General features: G+C 36.3%; 1 protein-coding gene across 1 annotated transcript; it reads left to right on the forward strand.

The window, feature by feature from the left end:
• The first annotated feature begins 10149 nt into the window (after positions 1-10149).
• LOC149944351 (uncharacterized) lies at positions 10150-11186 on the forward strand. Its single transcript, XM_090175728.1, has 2 exons — positions 10150-10177; positions 10237-11186. Exons 1-2 carry the CDS (start codon positions 10175-10177, stop codon positions 10816-10818), a joined length of 585 nt encoding a protein of 194 aa, XP_090031854.1. The 5' UTR covers positions 10150-10174; the 3' UTR covers positions 10819-11186.
• Positions 11187-12150: the final 964 nt, after the last annotated feature.

Below are 12150 nucleotides of genomic sequence, written 5' to 3' on the forward strand. Positions count from 1 at the left end.
TACTTTTAACTTCACGTGCTATTCGTCATATCCCATTGAATACGTTATCTTAAAAATACCTTTATAAAGAACCAGAACCTCTGGAACACCAAAATCAAATACTTTTGAAGATGCATTTTTTTTTAAATAAAAAGCCTATGGCTCCCTAAACATTTTTTTAAATGAATGACTAAGCCATTACATGGAAGGGTGGAAATGAAAAGAACTAAGTGTATTTTGGCTTGAGCACTTTGTCAATTTTTCTATGACACTCTTCAACGTTCTCATTTACACATTCAAGCAACTGGTGGTTAAAAAATATTTTTTGACAGTTGAAAGAAATAAACCAGATCGTTAATTTTACTAAATTTAATCTTAGTTAAACGAACTTTAAAATTTTCAATGTTATAACAATTATTCTTTTTGAAAAGGGTCACTTCACTCAGAACAAGTTGGCTAGCCAAAATATAACTCTCCTCGGAAGAATTGTCCATAGTGGTATTAATTTCTCGAGACGACCCTTAAAGATATCTCCACAATTCACAGTTATTTACTAAAAACTTAATCCCGGTTCAATCCCGCCCGGTATAAAATTTTAATTTTAATTAAAATAATTGAGACGAAACAACCGAGTTTAATTTATTCAGAATAATATAAATTAAGTAGTTACAACAGTGAGTTAGACGTACTAAAACAATGCACAATTGAATTTATACCTATTTTAAGAACAAGTTTATCAGTTAAATATAATACGAAGCAAATTTTAATGAAATAAATATCTACAGAGGGTATTTGTATTTTTCTCGCTTACGAAATACTTCCCGCATCTTTAACGCTCATTTTATTTCAACACTAGCCCTTGATGAAGATACCGTAGAATAGCTATATTCGACATCTGGTAATGGACGACTCGTAGACTTCCTGTTGACGTTGTGACACATACCGCATGAAAAAGACCAATGCCGTCCAATTTACAATATCATATAATGACTCGCACACCCAGGAAATCAATGACTGCATTAGGAATTGTTGATGTCCAAATATCCACACCAATAAAAAATGAATTAACAAGAAGCGAAAAACTTACCATTCACAAAGCACAGAAAGTCACTTGCCTAAACGAGAGCTCGTATATCAATAAATGACCGTAAACGGAATAGTTAGGGCTCTTTATAAATAAAACAAACAAACCCAATTGATGAACTGCATTAAACATCTTAATAAGTCGAGAAAAAGTTTAAAATAAATTACGAAGTAATGACCAACATAAGTGTAAGGGCACGATGTATACAACTCGATATTTTCTTCATAAATGAACTATTACGCTTGAAATCTAATACACTAAACAAACCATAGATAAAAATTTACGACTGAAAAAACTAAATAAATTACAAAAAACTAACGGGTACCTTTTACCATCTTATCTACTGACTGCGCTAAAACAAGATTTGACCTTTAATTTTTCATACGTAAAAAATGACGTTAATAACTTTAAAACTGCTTAAAACACTGATTTAAAAAACACCGTAGCTTAAGAAGCGTCGGTGGCTCAGTGGTTACAGTAAATTTCTTGCACGCAGCAGACCCGGGTTCGATTCCCGGCCGGCGCCAATAAATCGCAAATAGACACTAAGACGAATACCGTGAACAATTGGTGGAAACCATGCCATTGGAAGTTGAGAGGATGCCATCACACTAAGTTCCGTCCCAAAAGTCAATAAGAAGAAGTTGAAGAGAAACCGCCCAAACACACACGAGCATAACAAAAACAAATTCAACACCCACAACCGTCATAACACAACAAACACATACACAACACCTACAACTGTCCTAACACAAACTCAACATTCACACCCTACACATGAACATAACAATAACGAAATATCCAATCAAACTGAGTTAAAACTGTTGCGAACGCAGAGATTTCGAGTAACTGCGTACGCATTAATTAAGCTTTGTACGGAAAATGCGAATGCGTTCGCAGGACCGACAGACAGACACGGTGATTGTATAACCCCTTCTAGGTTACATAGTACGATCTAATAGTGAAACGTTCAGAACATCACATTATGCATATTATTATTAAGTCATTCGTCTTTACACTGCTCGTTCATTGTAAGGTCATAGGCGTCGGATGCGTAAATCTTTACATCTTTCACGAATTTGCCCAAGACACACTTTAGCCACGAGTCGTTCACATTTTCGAAGGGTTCTCGCTCAACGGTCAAACTTATAAAGATCATTTCGACGCCTTTACTCGGTAAGTAATTCCTTAGCACCACGGGTAATTCGATGGCAGCTTTATACAGTTTTTTCCAAGGTACTTTCCACCGTAAACGCTTAATTAACAAATGATCCACCCAGTCAATGTTTTTGAATTTCTATCGTTCTTATATTCTGGCAGTCCATTGTATCTCTTAAATGGCCTGGCCTACAGAAATTCCATTGAAGTTGAAGTTGAATTCAAATCACCAATAACTTCCTCTTCTAGTTTCCTTACTCCGTTTTTAATAAGTATTTGTTACTTAAATGTGGTATTTCTATTAAATCAAGGCTTTATCAATTTAAAGTGGTTTTTGGAATAGCAAAGTGCAGGTCCTTTAAGCAGTATCGTGACATTTAACGAATTAGACACGTATGTCAGATTTATATTTTTTCCTCCTTCCCACGTGGTCCGTTTGCCTTTTTCTATTAAAGAGCTCAAATTTTAACAAAAATTAAAATATGGTCTGTTACAACGAAGAAATATTGAATCCGGTACAAAACGGCAATAAATGTGCGAATATACAAGTTGGCTAATACACAAAACAAAAAGGCGAAGCATGAAATTTCTATAAAAATAAATTTTAACCGCATTTATTTTAGCTAGCTCGTAATAATAACTGTCGGTGGAAAATCACCGCAGTAGTCCGATAATAAATCAAAAACATTTCATACGTGCCTTGACTTTTATCTGGAAGCGGGCAATATATAAGTGGAAGTAGCGAATTATCGCTAGCTTTACCGTCAATTGTATAAAATAGAAAAAATAGAGAAGGTGAACTTTTAAAAATTCCATCATGAAACCAGTTATCGCAATTTTTTAGTGTTTTGATATTGTGGGCCGTAGAATAGCCAAAAAATCGGGGGGATTCGTCGTCATTATTTATATTAGAATAGTAAAACAAAAACTTGTCACCGTTTCTCGTTAACTTGAAGGTATCACGGTTTCCGGAATTTCTATTAGCATCGTTTCAGAATATGATGGATGTTTGTCAGCCCTGGCGCAACGGACTTTAGCTTCCAATGAGCTTTGAGTTGGCAATACCGAAATAACATGAGGTTCCACTTGACTGCAAACATCTCCAACGATCGAATTCATTGTTGCTACGCTGGCACGTGATTCTATTTTCAGGATATTCTTAACTAGCTTACCTTCAATATTCAATTGGTTTGGGCCGTGGCTATGGTTATAAGACGAAAAGATAACGATGTCATTTATCATGTGAGGCACTAATAACTCTTTTTGGAACACCTCCAATACAATTTTCCTTTATATGTACGACCTTCCACGTACGTAAATTCTTCATTTTCTTTTCTTACCTTTGGAGAACAGAGGCTATTCAAATTAAGAGAATAATATCGAAAAGCTATACTGTAACCGCAATATTTTGCTATACATTTTATTAGCCGGAAATTAAAGTTATGGTTAATAAATTGGGTAAAACTAATTTACGGATGTTTTAAAGTAAATAAAAAATTGATCAACGGAGCTATTTGGAACACACGCTTCTTTCAACAATAGTGTATCTGATAATTTGCTTTAGATTGAAACTGCTTAAAGTGCACCGCCACGTTGAAGCTAGTACCTTTGGCGTTGTACGGCAGCGCGAAAGGCAGACTTCCTTTCCAATAAACAAGTATAGTGAAATATTTTCCACCTTGCGCTTGTTTCAGGGTTTAGGTTGAACAGATTGTGCTTAGTTGTTTTTCCTTACTCCAGTTTCGACGCCCTTTATAATACCATAAGCAAAAAAGCTGTTTGTTGAACCGATAACCCAAGTCGTTACAATCTGAATATTCATAAATACTTATTAATTATTAAAAACACAAAGCGTTTCTCTTCGTAAAAAAATGGGTTTTCATAGTCTGTATGCCCCAGCTTAATATCTCAATCTTGGCCCTAGTATAAATATCAGACTATCAATCGAAATATTTTCTAGAAGATTTTCCGGTAGAATTATAGTATAAGGTATCCGTCGCCATATTGTTTTTTAATTTTTTTTTAAACAATCAATGGACAATACAATTTTTTTTTTCAAATAAACCCCCGATTTTCGAGAAACATTGAGAATTTATGGTTTATTTTCAAAATCATAAATTACGTTATTCTATCCAATATAGGTAGAATATAAAGAGCCATTTTGGACTTGACGATAGCCGGAGTAATGCACCTCATTTTTATTGGCCGACGAAACGTCGCAGAAATAGTAGAAAATCATAAATACGGACCTATATTACGAAATCAACCTAACCTAACCTAACCTAACCGGGTATTTCTCGTTTTGCCTCTACTCGGTTTGCATTTACTGTGTTTGCATTTACTGTGTAAATCGTAGTTAAGTCCAAAAGTAGTAAGACTACCGACGTGTACCCTACTATCTATCAATCTATAAAAATGAATACACACGACCAAATTTGCTCTGTATATTCTACCTATATTGGATAGAATAACGTATTTTTTAATTTTGAAAATATACCATAAATTCTCAATGTTTCTTGAAAAGCGGGGGTTTATTGGAAATAAAATTGGTTTGTCCATTGATGGTTTAAAAAAAATAATAAAAAGAAAATGGCGACGGATACCTTATACTATAATTGTATAGATTTTCCTTACTGCTATCTAGGAGCAACCAACACAAGGAGAACGCGGCTAGCCTTTAAACACGCTAACGAAGGGTTGTGTACGAATTTCATGGGACGAGCGTGTAGAGCCTTTACGCTGAACGTTTTACGGGCGGGAGGGAAAACAATTTCCGAATTTTCCCCTTCCGACAGCAGCAGGTGCTAAAGCGTCTAGCCAATGAAAAACGTACAAAAGAAAATCCACGACTTTTGACGGGTTGCGTTCTCCTTGTGTGGGGTGTTGTGTTTGTTGCTCCTAGCTGCTATAAAAATGTAATATTGTAGACAACCAGTTTCTTAAAGATCTGGTTTAAATTCGATCACCGGGTTTCATAATGTATCTCTTTGATAAACATACGTTCGATTGGAACTGATAAATAAAATAACAGCTGTTTTTCAGTTGTTTAACTTTCAATATCCGTATAAGAATAAGTTTAAAAAATTTTGGGAACATGAAGCAATTTTTTTTAATCAAAGATGCATTGTGCGTGTTAACAAACCGAAGTGAATGTGAAAAATCAGTTGAACTCGGGCAATTATCGAACTTACGACCTTTGGGCTACCGTTGCAACACTACTTCCATTGGACTTCGGAGCCCACGAAGCTTAGACTTTGGGCATACAAATTTTGAAGGACTCGATTAAATTTCGTATCGCTGGCTTTCTCAAACTTAAAAAATTTATCCCATTTAGATACCCATGCGAAGCATTTGAGAGTCAATATGGATTTTATACAGGGTGTTTGAAATTGATCGATACAAGCTTTTTTTCGCAAAAACTATGTACTGTAGAAGTATTTTAATTTTCATGAAAAACGGGACATTTTTAAAGTTTTGGAAAACGTTTTTTTCCCAGTTAGCCAACAGACAAAAAGTTTCAATGAAAAAGTTAAAGAGCAAACTCTTAAAGGTTAAAATTAAACATTGTTAAGTTAAAATCCGCCTAGTTTTCCCTGAAATGTGAGGTCATGAAAAAACAAATTTGGTCTTAGGAGGCAATAGATTTTTATTGTTGGAATTAAGCACTTCGAGTTTCCAAAACAGCAACATTTTAAACTTTTAATGAAATTTATAATAAGCATAAACCTAAATTTATCCTTTTTTACTTACGTTTACTCTTATAAAAGTTGCGATTTAGTATTAGAAGTTGTACGATTAAGAAATAAACTCATTTTTCGAAATTATCAATCAAGTTAAGTAGGCCTCGTTATAATTTGGAGTGGCACACCTATATGCTTGAGGTATTTCTGGGGTAAGAAATCGGAATGCCCGTACAGGTAGCCAGTTATTAAGAAATCGTTTTCCTAACTGTTGCCCTAGTCACCAAACTGTTCTTCGAGTCATAAGGGATTTAAACAATTTCGGCAACACTAATCCGAGGTTCCGTGGACAAGGCCGAACATACTTTGACTTAGTTGCATATTGACGATCGAGTGTCAGAGTTGCAAGCAATGACCTGTGTGTGGCAAATGGTTAAACAATTACCATAATGAACCTTACTGACTTGTGAGTGACACTCTATTAAGCACTACACAATGGAGACATGCACCGCCGATTGGAATTCTGTAACTGGCTTAACATCAAGACTGACGAAAACCAGGATTTTCGGCGTCTATTGCTAATGTCCGATGAGTGCACTTTCTCAATGGATGGCCCATTATCCACCAGTACAATCACCATTGGTGCTACGAGCATTATCACTGGGAATACCTACATTACGAACAAACAAAAGTGGATGATCTTCCACTGCATGATTTCAAGAGTCTTTGGTTTCAGCATGACGGAGCGCCAGATCACCAACACCGTGATGTCGTGGAGTGCCTCAACAATGAATTTCCGATAGATGGATTGGAAAGAATGGAACCGATTGTTGGTCTTGTATATACCTGGACCTAACAGTTCTGGATTTTTTTTTGTGGGGCTTCATAAAAGACGACGTATACCGTACGCCTGTGGCCACCATTCAAGAGTTTCGCGAGATAATTGTAGAAGCATGTCATTATCTCCCTCCAGAAATGATCTAAAACTCTTTTCAAAATATTATTTACCGTGCCCAGATGTGTATCGCAGCGGACGGTGGTATAATTAAGGCACATTTGTAAACTAATTTTGTTTTTGGAAATACGAAGTGGTTATTTCCAACGTAGAAACATTTTTGGATTTTTTTTTTTTAACAATTACTAGTCATCGAATACCCCTGAAAATTTCGTACTTCTACAATCCATAGTTTTTGCGAAAAACGCTTGTATCGATCAATTTTAAGCACACTGTATTCCAAAAATCGCGATTACGGAATAGCTGCCACAGAATATCGTTTAACTGAAATCCTTCACGGTCATACTGATTTAATTAATTTTCATATAAAAGTTGATATAAATTCGCCTTAAGAATAAATCGACTTGTGGTATCACTGGTATACTTTTAGATTTTGTAGATAGATGTTTTCCGGAAATCATCAAGGCTGTTCAAGGAAATGTTAAAGTGTATTTGAACAGTGGACTTAGAACTGGTAGTGAAGTTTTCACAGCTTTGGCTCTTGGAGTCAGATCAGTTTTTTACGGTACACTTAATGATTAACAAATCACATAAGAAATATTTTTTATATTCGTTGTACTTCAAACATAATAATCTAAATCTGGAAACAATGCAATATTTTGGACCAAAAATGGTGGGCCTGTGCAAAAATTTATCTTTAGGTAAATATTTGTGGTAAACGTTTCCCTCGATCCGGGAGATTTCCTCTCGAAATTTCTGATATTTTTATTGACTTGCCGATGTGACGTCACGCAGTTGAGTTGCTAAAGATAGTCAAATGATTACAGTGGGATAGACTAGGCAGAAGAGAAAAATGGTCGTAAATATGAAATAAAATTGATTTTTCTTGACGTTATCATATTTTACATTTTTGATTATTTTCGCAATATGTTACTAAAATTAAACTTGGTTTGGGTCATAAAATAAAGTATTTTTTTATTTAGGCTTTATGACTATATAATGATTATACGAATCCATAAGTAAGAAAACCGGTAACATAATTGCTAGTTGTTGGTTCTCAGATGAAAATTGCTAATCCAAACTTAAATTAAAAAGAAAAACCATCTTTTAACCTGCAAGAGGTTTCAAAAAACATCAAACAGTTATTTTCCATTTCAAAAGGACATGAAAGTCAGACGAAATCGGAGAAAAGAATATTAATGTTCCTAAGGTTAATTTTGATCGCCTCCGCAACGCTTTCGTAAAAAAGAGAATCAATTGCAAACAACCCCTTACATAAATAACGTCACAAAAAAACCCATTTCTTATAAATGCACCGTAAACTTTAAAACTATTAAGATTTTTTATATGTAGCCTAATTTATTATGTTTTTTATTCTGGAAACGTGTTAAAAGTATTATAAATGATAAAACTAACCATTTAATTGCGACTTGAATAAAATATTTTATAATTTGGTTTCCTGAAGAAAACTTTAACATGTTCCGAAACATTTAAGCAACCTCTAATTATTTTGTCAGGCTTGCACAAACCTCCCTCCCTCCCTTTCATTGCTTTACGTTATTTCTGATCTATACCAAACATTAAGTGGAATTTGGACTTTGGGAAAAAGATCTTAAATTATTCGAAAATTATGTCACCAAAACTAATCGAAAGGCACCGAGCATTTACAATTTGTTCTCGAAAGACAGTAACGCAGGATTGAATTCTAACCAGGTTTCGAAATTCTTTATATATGTGCACAATATTTTGATGGACGAGATAAACATTTGACAATTTAAGATTACTTATTCGAAAATAGAAAACGCTATTTACTAAAGATCGCCCATATTTACTTCTATGAAAGTTCTATTTAAAAAAAATTAGGCTTTAAAATTATAACATGTTTAAGGGTTTTTCGAAGATATAATGTTAAGTTAAGGCTTTCCGTCAGGGCGAGTTAACGATTTTCAAACTGAGGAGCTTTTGGGTCGTTTTCTGGTGCAGGTGAACCCAGTTATAGAATAAGTCACACATTATGAGTGAATGCAATTTGTAGGATAATTATCTTATATTTTGTGCTTTGTTCATGGGCTTTCCATTACCTCCAAGAGAACAGGCATTAATTATAAATTAAAAAACTAATTGAAAATTCTTCGCTTTAATAAAATATAATTTGACTTAGTCAATTTTAATATTTGAATACGTTTTTCAAGTAGGCTTCAAATAAAGACCATTTGAAAATTTTCGGTGCATTTCCTTCAAATCGGAAAAACATTTCTTTGATTTTGGGCTAACAAAGTATTATGTATGGGTAAATTTCAATAAAGTAAGAAAACAAAAATGTATATGACACAGCAACGAATATTTCTAAAGTGTCGAAATTTATATTTTCAATAAAGAAATCCGTGCGAGCATCGCAAATATAAACTGTTACCAAAAACTGACCACATGGAATCCAATTTTCAACGCTTTTGACTAAAGTTGCACGGATCATAAAAAGCATGAACTCTACTATTTAAAATTGCACAACTTACAAATTAACGTGCAACGTTAACACGATTTTGTAAGAAATCATTAAACTGTTAATTATATTTGTACTCGCGCAGTTTTAAAAGTGACCAAGATAGTAGGAGAAGCTAACGTCTTTGAGGGTTTTCAATGTACAGGTAGAAAGGGGGTCGGCACCGGAAATCCCCGCTTCCTTCCCCCTTCCGGCAGGTGGCGCTGGGGGGTCGACATTTTCTTCCCCCCCTCGGGGTAAGTCACCGAAGGTCATTGACCTCCGCAGAGTGGCGCGCGCTGATTGGCTGGCGCGTAACTACGCGGCGCGGGAACCACGTGGTTACTACGCGTGTACTGCGCGCTTATTGGCTGGCGCGGCGCGTGTACTGCGCGCTAATTGGCTGGCGCGAAATTATTCAAAATGGCGCCGATTGGTTGGTATTTTGGCGCGAAAAGGGGTCAGTACTCCTTTAACGGAATTCCGAGGCTCGCTATACTCGGGCATTGTTAAGGCGGTGACAGGTTTGATTGATTGAGCAGGTGTAGAAATAACTTAGCGGCGCAAATACCTTTAGTGACAATACCGAGAGAAAAACCTATTAATTATGTCATCGAATTAAATTGAGTCGCGCTGGAAATGCGTTAGTGAACAATCCTTTCGCATAGTCATGGTAGAACCGGTTCATTCCGCTTTCGTTAAGTAATTAATCATTTTGACAAATTGACAATAGGAATGTCACGCGATTATTTTGTTCTTTCCCCCCCTTACCTTGCGAGTATAAAAGAAACCGCCCAACGGTCAATTTCGCACCCACTCTCCGACGACCAATCAGCAAGATGGTAATTATGTTTTTGAAATTTTTTAAGCGAGATTAGTTTTTAATCTCTATATGTCTTAGGCAGCCCGAGACGACATTAAGCTCGATTATGACACTCCCCCAACAGCACCAGTGAAGTTGCCCGAAGTATACGCTAGAAAATCAAAAGTCGGCGAAGTAATTAAAAAAAATAAACCTCGACAATTATTCGCGGGGAAAGGGGCTAACCAAGACATAGAAAAATTAACAAAGAATACCACTTGGCACGATATTGTATTAGAATTCTCCGAGCTCGGAGATTTGGGCGTTAAAATAGCGACCTTTGACCAAAAAATATATATAGATATAAGGCGTTACGCCACGCACGTAGCATCCAGTCTTCCGCAACCGACTAAACAGGGTGTATGCGTTAAACTAGAATCAGGACCCCAGCTTAAAGCAGCCTTAGAAGACGTCAAGGACCAAGACGCCGTTTACCTAATTGAGGGTGATAAAATAGAAATTCGCCATAGCCAGGCCACCGGTCACACTTGCTTGACCAAAAATTCTGGTTCCTCATTTGCAAAATCGCTGACCCTATACGGCAGAAGAGACATTCACGACGTCCTGCGGTTATTGAGGGAAGTGACTCAACGCTACGACGATATTCGTAAATTACAATGACTCAAGAAGCCCCTCTCGATTTAAGTACCAGGTTTCGACCTGAGAACTATTATTCGGTTACTAAAATTATCTCTCGGACTTCCAAAAAATACAAATGTAAAACTTTAGAATTCAAGTGCGAGTTCAAAAACTTGGACGATCTCAACCACGCGCGAATAGAAACCCAATTAAACGAAATTTTCCAATCCCTATTAAACGAAATTAGCGATGAAAATCAGGGTTATAGTCGTATCAGAATAGCGGTCAGTTCGGACGAACTCGAAGAGCCCATTAATTTCCAATTTATGAACCTAAACGAGTTGACGGCCGCTAGAATTTTAAGCGGTATCGAGCAGGTAGCCCAGTCCCATAAGAATTTATACTTTGAGGCCCCCCTAAAATTCGACGTAATTCTTCTGCAAGACACAAATATGAGTGGTATTCGAAAAAGTATTCGTAACAGGACTATTGACTGCTTAGATAATTACATTGAACAGGGCAATACCTTTATCCCGATTCGCAATTCTGATAATCTGTGTTTTGCGAGGGCTGTAGCGGTAGGACAGTGCCTCGCTGACTACCAAGAATTAAAAAATAAAGGCCAATCCAAAAATTTTAATATGCATGATCTAAGTTACATTCGTAATGTCAACCATCCAAAACAAAAAAAAGCGGCCTTAGCATTACACAGATTATCAAAAGTTCCCCCAGGTCCTGTTGAAATAAAAGACATTCCTAAATTCCAAAATGTCTTGCCCGATTATCAAATTATCTTACTCGATTCCGATTCCAATTTTGACCCCATTTATTTAGGCCACTTTCAACCCAAACAAATCTTTCTCCTTAAATTAGGAAACCACGTTCACGTAGTGAGGTCTTACGCCGCCATGTTCGGGGGAATAGGGTACTGTCCATTTTGTTTGAAAGTTTTTACGAATGTCAAAGTAAAAAAACAGCACAATTGCGAGGGGGGCGTTAGCTGTAAGCGGTGTCTCGACACGAATGTTTCTCATACCGAAACTAGTCAACGTTGCGCCAACTGCTTTAGATATTTTTCGGGGAATACGTGCTTCCAAAAGCATATAGAATTAGGCACGTGCGACAAACTCAAACGTTGCCTAACTTGCGGGAAAGAGTTTGAAGGCGAGCACGTATGCGATTTGAAATGTCATTACTGCAAAATTGAGCACCCGAAAAATGCGTGTTTTGTTCAACCTATCACGTTAGCGGAAAATTCCACCAGAATCCTTTACTTTGATTTTGAAACTTTAGTCGACAATGACGAGATTAAACCCGTTCTGCTAATTACCGCTATGCAAGACAGTCCGTACTCTGAAACGTACGATTACCGTA

Source organism: Leiobunum rupestre, chromosome 5 (genome assembly GCF_980474605.1).
Source record: "Leiobunum rupestre chromosome 5, qqLeiRupe1.1.hap1, whole genome shotgun sequence".
Taxonomy (NCBI): domain Eukaryota; kingdom Metazoa; phylum Arthropoda; class Arachnida; order Opiliones; family Sclerosomatidae; genus Leiobunum; species Leiobunum rupestre.